At 49.0% G+C, this 21,285-nt stretch overlaps 2 gene segments (V, D, J or C); both read right to left on the reverse strand.

Moving 5' to 3' along the window:
* Nucleotides 1-21,285, reverse strand: part of LOC122470388 — a 901,179-nt gene that overhangs the window by 677,276 nt on the left and 202,618 nt on the right.
* Nucleotides 16,095-16,735, reverse strand: LOC122470938. The segment is given in 2 exon segments: nucleotides 16,095-16,495; nucleotides 16,607-16,735. Coding segments are annotated over 2 exon segments (513 nt in total).

Consider the following 21,285-nt stretch of genomic DNA (forward strand, 5'->3'; position numbering starts at 1 on the left):
CTGTGCGTAAGCATAGCTGCTCCCACTGCTACCTTCTATTACACAGTAAGAGTCAGCCTCGTCCTCAGCCTGGAGCCCAGAGATGGGCAGAAGCCCTGCATTGGCCGAGGCATCTTTGGATCCAGAGAAGTGGCTGGGGACCCCAGAGCCCTGGTGCTTATTTAAATGTGAGTAGAACCTACGCAGATAGGGAGGGAGGGCTCCCCAGTTTCTGCTGGTACCAGTATATGTGGTAGCTGCCAACACTGAAGCCACTGGTCAGGGTGAGAGCAGGTGAGTCTGGCAGGTGTTTCAGGAAATGCAGACAGGAACGGTGGCTGGGTCACCACAGGCTGGGACAAGGAACCTGCAAACACAGATGCATCAGAATGAAGAGAACAGACAAGCAGCTGTTGCTTAGGGACCTGGGCCAGAGGGATTTGACTCAGGCTGGAGGCCTGCCCACCTTGGGGGACTGGGTCCTGTCCCTACCTGTGCAGTGACAAAGGAACACAAGGAGGACAGGGGTCCAGACCATGGTGACACAGCCCCTCCTTAGACCACATTGCTGGGGCTGGGCTGCCCCGGGTCTCTCTTATCCCCTGTCCACAGGCCTCACGGAGGAGGGGCTGCTCATGCAAAGGGACCCCCAGACCTGGTCTCACAGCACCCCCTGCTGCTCTCTGGGCAAATGACTCATTTTTTCCCATTACTTCCAAAGCTCTCCTTCACCTGCTTCCCCCATGCCTGTTTCCACCACGTGAGAAAAACCCTCCAGGGAGGATTGAGGTGCAGTCCTGGCGCACTTGCCCTGATCGGGGTTCTTCCTTGTGTGGGGCTGTAGCGGGAGGGACAGGCGCAGTCCTGACCGGACAGCCTACGATTCCCTGTGCAGCTGATGACAAGACACAGGGAACAGAGAGCAGAAGGGATCTGCCCCCGCAGGGGGCTCAGACGAGGCGGGCTGACTCTGGGTGATGAGTGTGAACAGGAACTTGCTGAGCGGTCACAAACCTTCACAGAGGAGGACACACAGATTGTGAAAATCTGGGCCCTTCCAGAGCCAGGCAGATAGGACACAGTAAACTCTGCGGAGGCTGCAACAGGTGTGGGGACAGTGCAGGGCAGCGAGTCCAGCGGGACCACTGCGAAGCCATCCTGCGACTTCCTCTCCATGTGCTGGGAGATTTTTAATCATGGCTGCGCCTCTGGTCAGTACTGCTCATGAGAGATTTATCTCCAACTTTCGTACAGAATTTCACACAGGGAGGCCTACAAGGGGACATTGGGGGTCAGCTGGAGGAGGATGACAGCAAAGGAAACAAGGAAGGGAGAAATGGTACTTGTCCCCAGGTGGGACACAGGGAGTGGACCTATTGGGCCCCAGGCTTTGGGGGAAGGAGGGATGGTCCAGAGTGTCAGGTGAAGGGAGGGTGATGCCCACAGAGACAGGCATGCCTTGATTGACACAGGTGACGTCAGGTGAGAGAGCAGGTGGAGGGCAGGTGATGGGTCTGTTGTCACTTGTCATATGACGTCCATGGTGTGACATGTGACGAGGTGTGGAAACATCACAGACAACCAGGGATGAGGGACACCTTTCCTTCCCTGTAGGAAGGGTGCGGGCATTATATTAACTCCCTGCTTGAGGACTTAGTCTGCATCATCCATCCATCCATTCATTCCTTCATTCACTCACTTACTCATTTTTTAATGTGTTTTATTTTAGAGACAGAGAGCACATGGGAGTGGGGGAGAGGGGCCGAGGGAGGAGAGAATCTTAAGCAGGCTCCATGCTCAGTGAAAACCCAACATGGGGCTCAATCCCACAACCCTGGGATCAGGACCTGAGCCAAAATCAAGAGTCAGATGCTGAACCAACTGAGTCACCCACGCGTCCTATTCCTTCACTCTATAAAAAGATTTACATGGAATGTCCACATGTGTCAGGCAGTGGGAATATAATGGGGTCAAGGACAGGGCCCAGTCACTGGAGCAGAAGGAACCGGGGAAACAAACATGCTGGAGATGGTCCAATGGGTACAGAGAGTTTGAGGACTATTTTATGTTCCAAGAAATGCCAAATGTTAAGAGGTGCGAATCTCCCAAAAAGTATTCCCTCCCAGCATGCAGCTGGGGGCAGAGGTAGTTGTCTCTGTGCCTGCAGGGACCTGCAGGGGACAAAGACTCTAATGTCCTCAGATACCTTAGCTGTGACTTAATTGCGGTCCAGATGGAAGAGGATGCAGAGGGAGGAGGGCACGGCCCCTGTCCTGGGGATGGCACACAGCAAATGGTGGCGGTGGCCCTGGAGGTGCAGACTTCGGTGACCCCCACCCCAGGAGACCCTGCAGGGAGGACACCAGGTGACTGACAGACCCACTGCCCCTGGGCAGCTCCAGGCAAGCATGAGCTCAGAGGTTTCTGAGCCAGGCCTTACCTGGGGGAGGCAGACTTCTCTAATGTCCCCAGGCCCCAGGACCTTCGTCATCCCTGCTGACATGCTCAAGCCTCTGGTCCCAGACACTCCCTACCTGCTCCTTCCTCCCTTGTCTCCTGTCGTGATTTAGACTTAGGTGTGCGGGTTCTTCTTCCCACTCCAGCTCCTTCCCCGGTGATCCGACACCAGCATCCCTGCCTGACAATCATGTTCTTGTCTAATCCTTCCCATCACCTGATTGTCGCAGGGCCAAGCTCAGGTCTCTGAGGCTTGTTCCTGTGTGACCAGTGAGAGGGCAGCATGAGGAGGACAGCAGACCAGGTGATGGGGACACTGCTGTCCTGAGATCCAAGCTGGGGCTGGGTGACCAGGCCTCTTTTGTCTTCTCCGGTGGCCTGAAAGGGGAGCACTGCTCACATGAACTTTTTCCTGTTAGACAATCTGCTCCGTCCTGAGCATGAGCTGAAGTCCGAGCTTAGTTCTTAGATAGACTCGAGTCCGAGGGAGAGTCTCAGAGTTTCTCCCATGAGAGGTGCCAAGGAAAAAGCAGCTGCTGGGATCTTCCACAGACCTGAGAGCAGGACGCTCTGCCCAACCAGAGGGGACACAGCTGCTGAGACCCCACTGGCCCGCATGGACACCAACGCCCCAACCCTGGCAAATTTGGGGGATTACACAACAGATGGACCCCACTGTCCTGACCTGAGGGAGGCCCACATCACCTCCTATGCCCACTGGTCAAACTGCAGCTCTGGGTAGAAATGATGTTGGGGTCAGTTCAGACAGCCTGCTCACTGTTAGTCCTCAAACACCCATGCACTTGGGGTGACCCAAGTTCCTGACATACATTGATTGCTTTCTCAGATATAAAATCCTTCCCAAATGAGTAAGTAATTTTTTATTCTACCATAGTGTGACTATTAGGTTTTGAGAAGTTTTTACTTTGCACCATTAAAAAGGCATATCCTGTCACAGAAAATTAAATTATGCTCCAAAGCTGAAGAGGTGAAAAGTGTGGGTAGCTCAGACAACAGTAACACACGAACTCCCCCACCTGTTTCTCTCCTTCACGATCTTCATTGCACACAGACTAGAAGCATCTGGCATGTGCTGTGGATCCAGCTCCTGTCTTTTCAGATGAAGAAATATTCAATATTAATTTGGTCTCTGTAATCAAATTAATAAATGAGACCATGGCTGTTAATGCTATTTGAATAAGAAGTATGTCACAGGGAGCAGTGAGGTCTCAGGGACTCACTGCTGGTTCATACATTTGGGAGGTGGATGCCCTCTCCATCACTACAGGCAGAGAAGAAAGAAGGAAGCACAATCTTGTAGCGTGACACTGGGAAATGGACTCACCCTGACACAAGGGGGATGGGGGCACGTGGTCATGAACCGCTGGACACAAGTATGGAACCAGGGAGCCTCCTTTCCTTGGTGGTGTTGACTACTCCCCCCACCATAATTTTCTCCCCTGCCTCTAAGGGCTGAGCCAGTCTGAGCCCATGAGGAGGTTCTGGTTGTAATATCCCATAGATTTAGATCCTTGTGGGATGCCACTATCCATATACAGCATGCAGTGACAGTCAGCTTCATCTTCAGGCTGGGCCCCTGAGATGTGAGGGTGGCTTTGTTCCTAGAGATGGACCTGGAGAAGCCATCATGGGCCCCAAGTGGGTGGCTGGTTGTCTGGTAGAGACAGATCCAGAGCGAAAGGCACAGGTAAGTGTGGCCATCCGTCCTGGAGACCCTGCCAGTGAAAGCTCCTGGGTCACCACAGTCGGAGAATCCACCCTCAAAACCGTCAGGAGAAACCAGTATATTTATGAGAGACAAAAGTCAGTTGAGTTTGAAATCTTTAAGGGCAGAATGACTTTTCTTGGGGCTCCTGGCTGGTTCAGTTGGTTAAGCGTCCGACCTTAGCTCAGGTCACACTCTCATGGTTCATGAGTTTGAGCCCCACATCAGGCTCTGCGCTGACAGCTCAGAGCCTGGAACCTGCTTCAGATTCTGTGTCTCCCTCTCTCTGCCCCTCCCTTGTTCATGCTGTCTGTCTCTCTCTCAATAAATAAATAAACATTAAAATATTCTGTAAAAAATGAATGACTTCTCTTACACCCTGGAGTGATTCCTAGGAAGTAAACCCTTCTTTAATGACCCTGTGTTTTTCCTGCAATGCACCCCACATTACTGTGGCGACAGACAGGAGATGACGGTATAGGTTCATGAACTGATGAGTCAAAGGGGAGGAGAGATAAGGGGAAGAGTGAAATTTGGGAAAAGAAATGACCCTAGACCTGGAGATGTAACATGACATTAATGAATAGAGAAAGAACATTCAGGTGGGACACTGACAAAGAGAGTTCCAAGTGTGGGAAAACCAGGAGACTTCATTTGTGACTCTTAATAGTAAGCTTTGTGTCTTTCAGAGGCAGAGTCACAGTGGCATTGGAAACAGGCAGACAGTGATCTGACTCCCTGTGAACAGGACCCTGTGAGGTGGAAACACTCAGCAATGACACAGAGGTGATTGAGGGAGCCTGAGAGCAGGAGCAGCCCCATATGGACTGTGTGGACAAAAGAGTGCTTCCTATACTGGCCCCTGAGTCTGTTCCTCACCCGACAGAGTGAGAGCAAAAGAAAAGGTCTCAGGTGCATGGCAGTCTGGAAACGGTCACCATTAAGGTTTCTGGAAAACTTTGTACCTTCTAACAACCTCTGGGAATAGGAGGCCATCAGAGTAGGAATATGTTTTCTGCTTTCTACTTCTCATGGGACTGTTTGCATTTCAGGTCAGAACCTCATGCCTCTGAGGGTGTGTTGGGCTGGAGTTGATCTGATGCAGGGGCATCAGAATGGTCTGGGGGCTGAGCTGTAGTTTTATGAGACATAAAGACCCTGGCCTGTGTCTCCTGTGCAGATTGTCCATAGTCCATGCTCTGACCTGAACAACACAGAGGATGGAGGGAAGATGCTACAGGTGGCTGGGACTTCTTTGGCGAAGCTTCCATCATTTTCTTCTACCTGGACCCCAACTCTCCCAACTACACGGTTAGTCAGTGAGTCCAGGTCCCACCAGACAGTCACTGTGTTACCCAAAGCAATAGGTGTCCCTTCCCCGGTTGCCATGATGGTGTCAGGGCAGAGGGTGGGGTGGTTTGATCCAGTCATCCTCAAATCTGGGGTTTCTTACCAGTGGGTCCGTAAGGGCCAGTCTCTGTCATCCAGATGTTATGTTGTGTGGACATTACCTGGGACTGCAGACACATTTTCCCCATGTGGGAAGTCAGTGTGAGACACAGTACATTTGGCTTATGTGTCCTCTTTCTTGCCCAAGACGGTGTCAGCTCTCTGAGCATGGGGACCCTCCCTGTCATTTCTGTACTGTGATCTGAGCCTCGAGCCCACATAGGTCATGTAGTGAGGGTTCTCTCAATGCCACGCATGTAGAGCATGTGAACGGTTGACTATCCTCAGTCAGGCACAGCTATGCTCTGTGTCGCTGGTTCTGTCCTGGTGCTTTGATATGGACTGAACTGTGTCCCCGTAGATTCCGATATGGAAACCCACATTGTGACTTCATAGACTTTATAGAAGTGGTGGACACAGCATGGGTGAGCACACGTGGAAATGCCACGTGAGGACCCAGGACGAATGTAACCATTTGCAAGCCAAGGAGAGAGACCTCAGGGGACATCAAACCTGCCCCCCCCCCTTGAACTTGGACATTTAGCCTCCAACACTGTGAGAAAATAAATATCTTTTGATTTGCTCACCCAGTGGGTGGTATTATGTTATGGCAGCCCCAGCAGGCAGGCACAATCCTCAAGGACTCTGTCCCCAGGGCAACCTGTCCCATCATCCAGGAATTTCTGCTCAGGTTGCATAAAACAGAAAATGTGCTCCTACAAGGACAGGGTTAGGTGTCTGAATTGAGAGGACAAGGACACACACTCAAGAGAAAGTTCACTGGTTTGGGTTTCAGACCTCCGTTTTAGGGAAGCAGCTGTGTTGGCAGAAGGTGGGGGCTGCACAAGGAAAGCGCATCACTGTGGGGACAGCAGGTTTTTGTCTCACTTCCCCATGGGCCTGGAGCTCTGTGTGAGCTCTCAGACTATCATCCCATGCTGAGCAGTAATAATCAGCCTCGTCCTCAGCCTGGAGCCCAGTGATGGTCAGGGTGCCTGTGCTGCCAGACTTGGAGCCGGAGAATCGTTCAGGGACCCCCGAGGGTCTGCTATCATCCCAAAGGATTATGGTTTTGGGGGTTGTGCCTGGGAGTTGTTGGTACCAGCTCACAAAATTGTTACTGATGTGGGAGCTGCTTCCAGTGCAGGAGATGGTGACCCTCTGGCCCAAGGAGCCTGACACCGAGGGTGGCTGAGTCAGTACAGACTGGGCCCAGGACCCTGGAAAATGAAGAGATACAAACAGGGTGAAGCAGGGGTCTGGACACAAGAGGGTGGAAGCAAGGCCCACGTGTCCCCCCAGAGCCCCTTCGCCTGTCCCCACATCCAATCACCTGTGCAGTGAGTGAAGAGGGTGAGAAGGACAGTAGACCAGGACATGGTGGAGACCATCACCAGTCCTGTCTTCTGTGCCCCCACAGCTGAGCAGACCTCCCCTAATGTCTCCCTTTTTTATCCACTGAGAGAGGGAGGGCCTGTCCATGCAAATGATTCCCCAGCTCTCTGAGCCCTCACTGGACCCGAGTCAGGTGCCTCTGCCTGTGGATGCCAGGGGGTGGGCAGAGGAATGGCTGTGTGGGGCCAGGCTGTGCGGAAGTCACAGTTATGAGTCTCGAGCAGAGGGCACAGGCAGTGCAGGTGACAGGTCTCAGGTCTCATCACCCCTGAACCCTCAGAAATGGGCACTGTGAGCCCCCTTGTGTCCAGACTCAGAAACATCATTGTGCAAAATGGTAACCAGAGCCCATAAAAGGAGCTCTTGTCCCCCATTGCTTTGTCCACTGCCCCTTTCCTAGGGCCAGGCCAGGTATCCTTCTGGGTAGCGTCCCATATCCTCAAACCAGACTTTCTGCTCTTTTAAGACTCCTCTAGAAAAGCCAGGCCATGTTTCCCTGTATGTTTCATGGGTCAGGACTGAGGTGCTATTTCTAAAAAATGCCACTTAGATCAGAATCATGTCCGGAGCTGTGACGAGTACCAAAGGACACGTGGCCCCTTCTGTGTAAGATTCTGTGTTCTTTCCTATTATGTGCTTCCTCCCTGGTTTCCAGATCTCTCCTGCTCTGAGGTTCCCACAGCCTGAACAGAAGCTCTCCTTCTGTCCTCAATGCTGTGGGAAGGAACAACTGTGTGTATTCCTAGGGGCACTGTCCACTAAAAATCTTTGCCATCTGTCACTATGTCTGCTTATTTGAGACAACAGTTCTCCACACACTGTGGTTAGTAATTCCCTCCCAGGATCTGTCCCCCAGCACACAGACACAAGTCTGCAGGGGTCCTGTGTGTGGCACTGAACCAGAGCCCAAGGACAAACCTGCAGGAAGTTCCAAGAGGGAAGGAGTGACCGCAGCAGGTGCTCTGACAGGGATCCAATGACACAGTTTATGTATTAGTCACCACTTAGCCAAGTGTGCACTTTAGAAATGGACAGAAAACATACACAGACACTTCTCTAACGAAGACATCCAGATGGCCAACAGGCACATGGAAAGATGCTCAACGTCGCTCCTCATCAGGGAAATACAAATCAAAACCACACTGAGATACCACCTCACACCAGTCAGAGTGGCTGAAATGAACCAATCAGGAGATTATAGATGCTGGAGAGGATGTGGAGACATGGGAACCGTCTTTCACTGAGGGTTGCAAACTGGTGCAGCCACTCTGGAAAACAGTGGGGAGGTTCCTCAAAAAATTAAAAATAGATCTACCCTATGACCCAGCAATAGCACTGCTAAGAATTTACCCAAGGGATACAGGAGTGCTGATGCTTAGGGGCACTTGTACCCCAATGTTTATAGCAGCGCTTTCAACAAGGGCCAAATTACGGAAAGAGCCTAAATATCCACCAAGTACTGAATGGATAAAGAAGATGTGGTTTAAGTATACAATGAAATATTACTTGGCAATGAGAAAGAATGAAATCTGGCCATTTGCAGCAATGTGGATGGAACTGGAGGGTATTAGGCAAAGTGAAATAGGTCAGTCAGAAAAAGGCAGATATCATATGTGTTCACTCTTATGTGGATCCTGAGAAACTTAACAGAAGACCATGAGGGAGGAGAAGAAAAAAAAAAGTTTGAGGGAGAGAACTCGAGGGAGAGAGCCAAACCATAAGAGACTCTGAAAAACTGAGAATAAACTGAGGGTTGATGGGGGGTGGGAGGAAGGGGAGTGTGGGCGATGGGCATTGAGAAGGGCACCTGCTGGGATGAGCACTGGGTGTTGTATGGAAACCAATTTGACAGAAAATTTCATATTGAAAAAAATACAACAAAATAATTTTAAAAAATAAATGGGTGTATGCTTCTGTGTAAAAAAATTCTCTCAGTGACATTGATTGAAACTCAATGAGAATGTTCTTATGAAAATGCAGATACAATCACTAGGATACTTTTCACAGATCTGTATTTACTACAGAGAAAAAGAGATAGAAATTGTGGGAACAATGTAGAAGGGATGCTTTCTCCTGGAGGTCGAATAGGAGTCGATAAAGTTTTTCAAAAATCATGTTTTCTTTGTCATTAGTATAGCATGGTGGAATTTTTCTGCAGGTAGGAGAGCCCGACATGATGTCCAGTGAAATCCCATGAGGGACCTATTTCTATGAACTCCAGAACCATCTCTGTGATGCAATTACCAAGCACTGAGGGAGCTTCCAGGAAAGAGCGATTTGGGGTCAGACTTGTCTCTGGGGTGAACACAGCTCTACCTCTGTTCTTTGTGTCCAGCATATTCAGGATAGAAAAAAAGCTCATTCAGACATCCATGAGTAGAGGAATGAATTTCTATTATCTGAGGCCAACTGGGCTGAAAAATTTCTGTCAAAGATTCCATATGTGAGTGGTGGAGAGATGGCGATAAGGGGAACTGTGTCCCTGAGGTCACTGTCACTGTGGCCCTTGGGTGGGACAGAAGAATTTTCAGCAGAGATCCAGATTGGTGCAGGTGTCGCTGGAAAGACTGAAGCAGTGACCCCCGCATGAGATGAGAGCGAAAATCAGATGATGAGGGGATTTCCTGCCAGTCCAATATCTGTGACTTCTCCTCCCTAGAGATGAACCCTCGAGAGTGGAAATTACTGTAAGATTTTACTTCTCTCTGAAATCCTAACATAGAGATGAGGTTCAGACCTGAAGAGCCATGGGGAGAGACTGAAGGCCTGAGGGAGGCAGGAGCAGAAGGGAGAAGAGGAACCTGTGTTGGGAGGGGGAGGGGATGAGGTGAGTCTGAAGAAGTTGTGACTCACTTTTTGTCAGATGGGTGAAAGAGAAAATTGTGTCTATGACCAAGGTGCTTATTAACATATCGAGTATGGATGTGTCGTCAGTAACACAAGAGTCACAGTTTCTGGCCTGAGATTTGTGGATGAACATGCCTATCTAGTTCACCTTGTCCAGTTGAGACAATACTACTGTGTGATCTTAGAAACTATATAGGAGTCTCTGCGCCCTGGATCCTGACACAGAGTTTCTGAAATTCTTGCCATTTCCTAAGTGACAAGAGCACTAGAAGCGTCTTAGTTCTAATGATGTGACTCTGGGTGGGCTCCTGGATGGCTCCTGGATGGGGCTGGTCCCCAGAAAGACCAAGCCTTGATCAGAGCCTGCGAATATTCACCCCCTCATACTTGAGACAGGGAGGGAAGACTGACAGTGCAGTTAATGTCCAATCACGTCTACCGATCCCTCAATAAAATCCCAAAGTACAGGGTTTGAAGAGCTTCCGGTTTGGCGAACACATCCACTCCCAGATCAGATGCACCTCAACTGCACGGGGACCGAAGCTCTGGTGCTTGAGACGCTCCCAGACTTGACACTAAGGGTCTCTTCAGTACTTGTTCACTTGTCCCCTTCATCATATCTTTAATGAGCTGACAAAAGGAGTCAGTGTCTCCCTGAGTTCTGTGAGTTGATCTGGCAAATTAATGGACCTGAGGAGGGAGTCGTGGGAACCTTCGACGTGTAGCCACATTGGACAGAGGGTGCAGGCAATCTACTAGTTTTGTTGGCATCAAAATGGGGAGCAGCCTCCTGGTGCTGAGCCCTTCAACTGTGCATCTGAGACTATCTCCAAGCAGTCAAACTAAGCCTTAAATTCAGTTAAATTGTAGGACACTCACTGTGTGTCCCAAAGAATTTCTAGATGTGGGAAAACAGATACAAAACATATAATTGATGAACATGAGTGTGTGAAGTGAAGTATTCTGTGAGTAGTAAACGAGATATAACTAGAGGGAGAGACAGAGATTTTGGTCGTAAAATAGTTGTTCTTACTAAGTTTCTCCAGACCCAGGGGCATGTGCAGTTGGGCTCCATTCCCTGATTATGTGGGCTCCTGGGACACGTGTGCTATCTCAGGCAAGAGCATCATCTGTGTGTCTGTCCTTCCTCCTCAAGGACAGCTCTCACCACAGAGGTGTCTCCCCTATAGGATCCTCCACAGAAGCTTCCCAATAACAGAGGCTCAGACACAAGGTCTGTGGACCCAGGGGTTTTTGTCTCACTTTCTCCATATCTGAGTCACTGTGAGTAGCCAAAGCTGCTCCCACTGCCATGAGCTGTAGCACAGGAAGAGTCAGCCTTGTCCTCAGGCTGTGGTCCAGAGATGAGCAGAAGCCCTGCATTGGCCAAGGCATCTTTGGACCCAGAGAAGAGGCTGGGGACCCCAGGGCCCTGGTGCTTATCTGAGTCTGAGTAGAATCTCAGTAGATACCTAGGAAAGGTCCCTAGTTTCTGCTGGTACCAGTATATATGGTAGCCCCCAACACTATAGCCACTGCTCAGGGTGCAGGTGAGTCTGGCTGTTGTTCCCAGAGATGCAGAGAAGGAGGGTGGCTGAGTGAGCACAGGCTGGGACAGGGAACCAGAAAACACACACATCCTTTGCAGATTTGGCTAGAAATGGAAACCAAAATTCAGGATTCTGAGCAGAGGGGGGTGTTGTGGGGAGCACCCCGTGTCCATAAGGCCTGTCCCTACCTGTGCAGTGAAGGAGGAGTAGGAGGAGGAGCAGCGCCCAGGCCATGGTGACAGAACCCTGGTCCCCACACTGGGCTGGGCCACCCCAGGCCTCCTTTTCTCCTCCACCCTCTGCCACAGGAGGGGCTGTGCATGAGGTCCAATGAGGACCTCCAATGAGGTCCATCCAGTGCCTACCCAGCCCCTCCCTCAGCCCTGGTGCTGGAGCTCAGCTCACACCACACACTGCGGAGGATGGAGGTGGAACTCCTGCCCGGGGAGCCCTGGGAGGTAGCACCTGCTGCGACAACACAAAGCCTCCAGGTCTGGTCTCCTTTGAGTGATTGGTCCTCACTGATCAGCTGTGTAGGGACCACAGGGCTGTCCCACAGTGCATCCTGTTAATCTCACATGGAAAAATGAAAAATGAATAAAAAGAACTTGTAAGTGGTACATCTTAGTAAGAATACATTAAATACATAGTTTCTTAGAAGTTACAAAATTGGCTGCCCTAGAAATACATTGACTGAATAGACCAATTTCAATATAAAAATGGAAAATGTTATTACAGAACCACTCCACAGAAATACATTAGGTACAGATGTTTTCACAAGGGACATCTAACAAAACCTCAGAATTTAGATGATTCCAATTTATATGCTTCATATTTTTTCATAATATAACACGGTATTGAATATTTCTTACTTCTTTTAAAAATGTTATAAAACTCATAAATACACTTTCAAAATACTTTTCACAAAAAGGAAAATAGTAGAAGAGTATCATGAAATATTGATAGAAATATTGGGTACAAAATATTGACAAGGAGACCTCAATACCATATTTACAAATTGATAGTATCATTAAGTGTGATTGATTCCAATGATACAAATTGGGTTACATAATAAGAAAGAGTTTTATATTACACACCATATTATTACATCAAGAGATATGACCATATTGCCCCAATTAGTCTCAAAAGGGCCTTTCACTAGATTTAACACCATATCCTAATAAAACCCACATAAAAATACAAACAGATACATGTATAATATGGTAAAACACACACTCGGATAATGTAGTCCTGAGGCTCACATCTTAGTTCTTGCAGTAGTGAGGAGACGATTTCCACAAAGATCAAGAACAGGTAAAGGAGATCTTCACTTCTTTTATTTTCAAATTATTCCTCAATAGCTAGAAAATGTAATTAAAAAGCCAAAATCAATGGTTATTACTTAGCATTGATGGCAAAGGCCAAGTGGTCATTCTTGAATATCCAGATGGCCGTCATGGCCTTAGGTAGGCCTGTGTTGCTTGGCCGTGACGGCAGAGATCTCCTCAGTGAGGACTAGTCGCTGACTCTGACTAGTGCTGGTGACACTAAGTAACAGAGACAAGATGGGTGGAACAAGGGCAGCAGAGAGAGGTCTTGTCCCACTTGACTGGGTGAAGAGCCCTGTGCAAGGTGTGGGGCAGTGACCCCGGATCTCCCGGATCAGGGTGGGGGGATCTCCCACTTGTCCTGGGTAAGGCCTGCCTTCACCTGTGCAGAGAGTGGGGAGGGTGAGTAGTAGAGAAGCCCAGGTCATGGTAGATACCCAGCTCTATTGTGCAGACTGAGCTCCCCATAGTATATTTATAGCTCCAGAAACTTCCATGGGGGTGGAGTGGCTGCACTCAAGTGAACCCTTTCTGTCTGTCTGTCCAGCTTCCATGCCCAGGGCTTTCACAAGTGGGAGCACACAGAGGAGGCTTTAATGAACTAATACAGCGATAGAGGTGGTCTGGGTGGTGATAATCCCCAGGTCCTGGCAGGTCAGCATCATCTAGTGAGCACACTGATGCCTGAAACCCTGGAGGCCCTGAATGGTGTCCCTGCTGGCAGGGGACAAACAGGATTGTCCCAGCCTTTCCCACATACCCTCAAACACCAAACCATCCCCCCAAAACAAATATTCCAGTGAAGAAATGGGCAAAAGACATGAATAGACACTTTTCCAAAGAGGACATCCCAATGGTTAAAGACACATGAAAAAATTTCTACATCACCCATCATCAAAGAAATACATCAAAGAAATACAAACACAATGAGATACCATCTCACACCAGTCAGAAGGGCTAACATTAATAACTCAGGCAAAAACAGATATTGCCAAGGATGCGGAGAAAAAGGATCTCACTTGCACTGCTGGTGGGAATGCAAACTGGTTCAGTCACTCTCAAAAACAGTATGGAGGTTCCTCAAAAAACTAAAAATGGAACTACCCATGGATGATGGGCATTGAGGAGGGTACTTGTTGGGATGAGCACTGAGTGTTGTATGCAAACCAATTTGACAATAAGTTATATTTTTTAAAAAATTGAGTGGGGGGCGCCTGGGTGGCGCAGTCGGTTAAGCGTCCGACTTCAGCCAGGTCACGATCTCGCGGTCCGTGAGTTCGAGCCCCGCGTCGGGCTCTGGGCTGATGGCTCGGAGCCTGGAGCCTTTTCCGATTCTGTGTCTCCCTCTCTCTCTGCCCCTCCCCCGTTCATGCTCTGTCTCTCTCTGTCCCAAAAATAAATAAACGTTGAAAAAAAATTAAAAAAAAATTGAGTGGGAAAACAGAAAAAAAACTACTACCCTACAATCCAGAAATTGCACTACTAGGTATTTGTCCAAGGGATACAAGTGTGCTGTTTCAAAGGGGCACAGACACCCCAATGTTTCTAGCAGCATTATCGACAATAGCCAAAGTATGGAAAGAGTCCAAATGTTCATCGACAGATGAATGGAAAAAGAAGATGTGGTATGTATGTATATATATATATATATATATATATATATATATATAATGGAGAATTACTCAGCAATCAAAAGAAAGAAATCTTGCCATTTCAACTACGGGGATGGAACTGGAGGATATTATGCTAAGTGAAATTAGCCAGTCAGAGAAAGAGAAACATCCTATGACTTCACTCATATGAGCAACTTAAGATACAAACCAGATGAACATAAGGGAAGGATAGCAAAAATAATATAAAAACAAAGAGGGAGACAAAACATAAGAGACTCTTACATATAGAGAACAAACTGAGGGTTGCTGGCGGGGTTGTGGGGGGGTTGTGGGCTAAATGGGTAAGAGGCATTAAGGAAGACACTTGGGATGAGCACTGGGTGTTATACATAGGGGATGAATCACTGGAATCTACTCCTGAAATTATTATTGGACTATATGCTAACTAAATTAGATGCAAATAGACGAATAAAGAAATAAATAATACACTAACACAATACACAAAATACAGTAACGGCCCTCAGAGATCATAGTTTCATTTGTCACATTCACAGACTCTGTGATAACACAGAGTCTCCCACACACAGAGAACTCAGTCCCACACCCAGAAAATTAGGTAATGAGATGGGGGTGGGGAGGACATTTCTACAAGATGAAAAGGCTAATGTGACCTAAACACCATTATTATTCAACATCTTTCTGTAAGTAGTAGGCACTGCAAGTGAATAAGAAAATCACTGATTGGTTCTCAGCATTGATGGGAATGGACAGGGATTCATTTCAAAAGGCAAAAAAAAAAAATGTGATTTAGTCATATATACTCTGGGGCTGGTGCTGCGGTGAGAGAAGAAGTCATCCCAAAGAGCCAAAAGAACAGTTCTTTCTACTGAAGACTAATAAGAGGATTACATAGGTCCGGAAACTTCTAGAAGTAGGTAATTGGCCAAGGATGGAGACCCTGGCTTCCTCAGAAGTCAGGTGGGAGCTGAGAACACTGGACCTACGACCCTCAGTCCATGAACTTAGAGACCTTGTGTCTCAACGTGATGGACGAATGAGCTTTCTGTGTCCTTTGAGACCCTTTGTCTAGGAAGGGGCTGCTGTGAGTGACGTTGGGGACAGAAGGGAAGGAGGAGCCCTCACTCCCAGGTGGTGCTGCCTGCACCATGGTGGCAGCAGCAGGAGCATCAGAAGCAAAAGTCACAGGCTGAACCTGAGCAGCTGATGGGGCCTCACCCTCCCAGCAGATGAGAAAGGGTTGGGCCTAGGACTCTGTGTGAGCCCACGATGCTGTCCCAATAGGGGCAGGGACCAGAAGCCTCCTCTTCAGCCCTCAGCCCTCCGCCCTCAGCCCAGGGAAGATCTGGGAGCCAGAGTTGCTAGACATGGAGCCAAAGAGGGAATCAGGATCCACAATGGATCCAACTATCATAATAGATGAGGATTTAGGGGCAATTAGTGGGAGCTTTTGTTACCAGGACACATAGCGGACACTCCTGATGTGTCCTGACTCAGACAGAGCTGGATTTGTGTTCCTGTTTCTGCTGTGAACTGTCATGGACCCTGTCCTCAGGGCAGTCTGCCCCTGGCACCCAGAAATTTGTGCTCAGTTTGAGAAAATCACACAGTATATTGATCTGAAAGACAGGCTTCAAGGAGGAATTGCAAAGAATGTGGAAAGACTTTGTAGACATATGGGTTGTGGAGGGTCTCAGACCCTAGTTTGTACGAAACAAACAAAGAAGCACTTGACTTGGCCAAAAGGTCAGGGCTGCACAGGAAGTCCCATTGCTGTGGGAACAGCAGATTTTTGTCTCACTTCCCCACAGGCCTGGAGCACTGTGTCAGCACCTTGAGTAATGTCAAGAGACTGGCAGTAATAATCAGCCTCGTCCTCAGCCTGGAGCCCAGTGATGGTCAAGGAGCCTGTGGTGCCAGACTTGGAGCCAGAAAATCTGTCAGTGACACTTGACGGTCGTCTGTTATTACCATAGATGAGGAGTTTAGGGGCCTTTCCTGGAAGCTGTTGGTACCAGTTCACATTAATTCTACCAATGTTGGTGATGCTTCCATCACAGGAGATGGTGACCTTCTGGCCCAGGCCCCCAGACACTGAGGGCGGCTGAGTCAGCTCAGACTGGGCCCAGGACCCTGGAAGGGGAGAGACAAAGAGAGGGGGATGCTGGAATCTAGAGACCAGAGGAGAATCCAAGGCCCACGTGTCCTCCCTGGACCACTTCCTCTGTTCCCTCATCTAGTCACCTGTGCAGTAGATGAGGAGGGTGAGGAGAAGAGGGAACCAGGCCATGGTGGAGGTCATCACCGACCCTGCCTTCTGTGGATCCACAGCTGAGCAGATCTCCTCTAATCCCTTCCTTCCCCTTTTCATCCTCTGAGAGAGGGAGGGCCCATCCATGCAAATCAGACCAGCAGCTCTCTGACACTTCACTGACCCTGGGTCAAGTCCCTCTGCCTGAGGATGTCAGGTGGGTTGGACGGGGAGGTGGTCTCTGGGGCCATGCCAGGAGACGGGAGGTCACAGTTTGGAGTCCTGAGCAGAGGGCACAGGCATTGTCCACATACAGGTCCCAGCTCTAGTCATGGCCGACCCTCAGAAGCAGGTGACGACCACCCCCTGGTGTCCAGGCCCAGACACAGCATATGTGACATGGTGAGCAGATCTCATCAGAGTTCCTGCCTTCCCACTGCTCTGTCCACCATCCCCTTCCTTCGGGACAGGACAGGTGTCCCCTGTGTGGCCTCCGATCCCCTGACGACACACTGTGCTCTCCTCTGGCTCCGCATAGTGAGTCTGTCCACAGCGCCCTTGGCTATTATTGATGGGGCAACTCTGATGTGGTGACTCTTGTACAACCACACAGATGAGGATCAGGGCCACAGAGCGATGGGTCCACATTGACACATGGCCAGTTCTGTGCAGGAGGCCGACTTCTTCCCCCTTCCCTGCTTCCTCTCTGGTCCCAGAGTTCTCCTTTCCCAGAAGCTCCCTCAGCACTGAGGACACAGGGAGACCTTTTCTCCAGGTTGTGGGTAGAAGCCCACATCCGTCGTGTGCATCCCTACAGGGTTCCACACTGAAAATCTTTGTCAGCTGTCACTCTTGCCACCTCACATCGCATACTGGGGACAATGGAGGTTGGCTTTACCACTGGGGTGACCCCTGCAAGAAAGCACCTGTTGAGACAACACGCATGTCCTTGTTCAAGTGGGGACTCTGCCACACCAGAAGGGTCACAGCTGCTGAGTCTCCCTCAGGAAGTACAGGGCCCAGTCCCCAGTCCCAGGTTCCTTTTCCTGTATGGTCCTCACTGAGCCCCTGTGTAGGGACACCATGGCAGTCCCACAGCGCCCCCTCCTGGCTGAAGGGCACACACCCCACTGTGTTTTCACAGCCCTGAGAGCCCAGCGGGTTTCCTCACTTCTGTTTATTCACACATCATTGAGCTGAATCTTGGATAATGTGACCCTGTAGTGCTGCCCATGATCATCGTAGCATTTTTCGCTCTCCAAAAACGCCCTAGTCCATAGGATTTGGAGGCATTTACCTCAATTAAATGGTAAGTTGCCAGTTCTTTGCAGAAGATACTCCAGACCTCATGTCCCTCTTCTGGCTTACAATTGAGAATATGTCTATCTCGTGAATGTTTGAAAACTCCTGTGCGTTAAAGCAATGGATTCCAGCTACTGTCCATTAAATTGAGTATTATGTTAATCTTCTATATTTTTAGGTAATTTCCTTGGCTTACTACCTTAAGAAGAAAAGGCAATACAGTGAATTTATATTTGGTGAAGTCGTATTTAACAAGTGTCATTTTTTGTTTTTCTTTTGTTTTTTAATGGGTTATCCTGACAGTGTCTTGTCTAAACTTTTTTTATAAAACCCAAGATCCTGAATATTTTCTCCTTTTATGTTTACAGCTTTATGTTTACAGTTATTTCTATAATCCTTTTAGTGATTTTTTAATATATATAAAATGAGTTTTATGTATGATTCATTTCTCTCTCAGGATATCCAATTGTTCTGTGGCCATTTGTCCAAAAGTCCATCCTTTCTCCTCGGAAAGGCTTCTTCTACTTTGTAAAAGAAAAAAAGTGTTTATCCTTCACTCTGTGGGTCTGTTTCTGGGTTGTGTGTTCCGTTATCTTGGCCAATATGCCTATCCTCTATCCATACCACCCTCACTTGCTAGGACAGGAACTGAATTACACTTTTATCCAATTTGGGAAGAACTGGCATATTTACTATAATGAGTGTTCTAACCCATGAACGGAACTTATCTTTCCTTGTTTTAGATCCACTTTGATTACATTTACCAGCATTGTCCAGATTTCAGCACCTGTGGCCTATACTTGTTTTGTGAAATATGCCCCTAAATAGTTCATCGAGTGGTTTTAAGATTTTTTTTATTTTCACCTGTTTATTGCTAGCATGTATACATCTATATGATCTTTCTATGTTGATCTTTATTCTAAAATGTTTCCAAAATTATTTATGACTCTTTGAATTTATATATTTGCATACTCAATTGTAGCTTCCTTTGTAGTTTTCCTGTAGGTCATTCTCTCACCTGAAATGGGACAATTGTCTCTTGTTTTTCTTCATCTGAATGCCTCTCATTGTTTGTCTTGCATTATGGTTCTGACGGGCACATCCAGTCCTATGGAACAGCAGTGTTGAGATAGCACATGGTGGCCTTGCTCCCTACCCGAGGTGAGAAAGCTTTCAGTGCTTCATCTCTGCGTGTGTTCACCGAAGGGAAGGTGTTTTATAGTTTTCTTTACGAAAGTGAAGATGTACCCTTCTATATTTTCTTCTCTGAAAACTTTTATCACTCTCATTCATATACTCATTCATTCTTTTCCATGAGCACAAATAGGCCTTTAGCTGTGCAGGAAGTGGAAGAGAATTCATCCTACCTGAGAGAGTGAGGGAGACGCTTTCATCAGTCTTTCATTTTTAATTTTTTTAATGTTTCTACATATTTGAGAGAGAGACAGATGGAACCCAAGTGGGAGAAGGGCAGAGAGAGAGGGAGACAGAATGGGAAGCAGGCTGCAGGCTCCGAGTTGTCAGCAGAGAGCCCGACATGGGACTTGAACTCAGTAGGCATGAGATCATGATCTGAACCGAAGTCACATATTTAACTGACGGAGCCACCCAGGGGCCCCTGGGGTGGGCCCCTGCTGTCCCTGATTGCTGGCCAAAACCACATGGATTATTCCATCTATCCCACATACCTTCACACTCCGAATACATCCTATCTTCTGTGACAAAACTGGCACCCCAGTTAGAGGCCCGTGGTTGTCTGGACCCTCGTTACTGAGATGTTCCTGATGGCTGCCAGGTGCTGGGTCCACAGCTCTGGGCTCACCCGTGTGCTTCATACACACGCCCACAGCACCCCTTTCTGCCCCGTTTCAGGTGACAAAGCACGTGAAAGGCAATGTGAGCATCGCTCCTGGGGGAAGGGAAGGCCCTCTTGACTCCTGCCAGTTCCACCACCCCCTCCTCACTACTGGGGGAGATCCCTCACCTCAGGGCCCATCACTGGGCTGTAACCTTCTCATCCGCACCCACCCTTCCGTTTGCTACAGCAGCCTCCCCAGATCCTGACCCTCCCTCATGGGTTTACATGAGTGGAGGACAGGGTGACCAGAGACCTAGCCCCTGAGGATTGATGTGTCCTCGGCTGGCACAGCAGGCAGACAGAAGCCTGGACCGGCCATATCCCATGGTTTGGGAAGGCGGGGGCGCTCCTTCTCCCTTTGACCCCAGATTACTGAGCAGGGTCAGACGCCTGGGCCCTCCCCTGGATACCTCTCCTGTCTACTGCTTGTGGGAGTGGGGGAGTCCATCAAAAAGGACCACAGGGGAAGGGATTGGAAAGAGGCAGCTCTGCCTTGTCAAAAAGACAGAGGTGGCTCCCTGGGACCCACCACTCAGCACAGCTCTTCCAGCAGGACTCGAGCCTGGACCCCTGACCTGAGGAGGAGGGGTCTGACGGGGACGCAGTCAACAGCCTCTGCCTGGTCTTCTCCTCACGCTCCCCTCTGGCTCCTTGATCATCTATGCAGCACTGAGACATCATCACAGCACATCAGATTCTGGGGTTTCCTGTCAACCCCTCCAATGTTCCAGGTCCACCTCACTGCCTCACCCTTGTTCACTCTCCAGAAACATCTTATGTGTTGCTATTCATACTTCTTTGTCCTCTTTCTCTCCCAGGACATTTTCAGCAACATGAGGACTGAGATTGTCCCTAGCACACTCACGCTGTATCTAAGCCCAAGGGTCATGCCTGGCACATACTTGGTGTTCACCAGAGGGTGTGGAGGGACTGATCTCTGTACAGTCATCTATCCTGATCAGGAACACATGGAATCTGCCTGCTTCTGACCCAACGGGGACTCAATTCCCAGGACAGCCTGGCCCCAGGTGTGCAGTAAATCCTGCCCAACGGAAGAAAATCAGACAATGTTTTGCAGAGTAGGGCTGGGTTTATGGGCACAATTTGAGAGAACAAGGACACTATTTCTAGACGAAATTCCTTAGCTTTGTCTAAGACTCCACTATTAGAAGACACGAACAAAGAAGCAACTGTGTCGGCCAAGGGGTGTGAGCTGCACAGGAAGTCCCATTGCTGAGGGGACAGCAGGTTTGTGTCTCCCTTCCCCACAGGCCTGGAGCAGTGTGTGAGCTTTGAGACTGTGGTCCCACACTGAGCAGTAATAATCAGCCTCATCCTCAGCCTGGAGGCTAGAGATGCTCAGGGAGGCCACGTTCCCTGACCTGGAGCCTGAGAGTCTGTACGGGACCCCCACAGGCCGAGCACTGGTACCATAGATGACAATGTTGGGGACACTGCCTGGGAGCTGCTGGTACCAGGACACACCTCCAGCCCCAACATTGCTGCTGCTTC

The sequence above is a fragment of the Prionailurus bengalensis genome, chromosome D3 (genome assembly GCF_016509475.1).
Source record: "Prionailurus bengalensis isolate Pbe53 chromosome D3, Fcat_Pben_1.1_paternal_pri, whole genome shotgun sequence".
NCBI classification, from domain to species: Eukaryota; Metazoa; Chordata; class Mammalia; order Carnivora; family Felidae; genus Prionailurus; species Prionailurus bengalensis.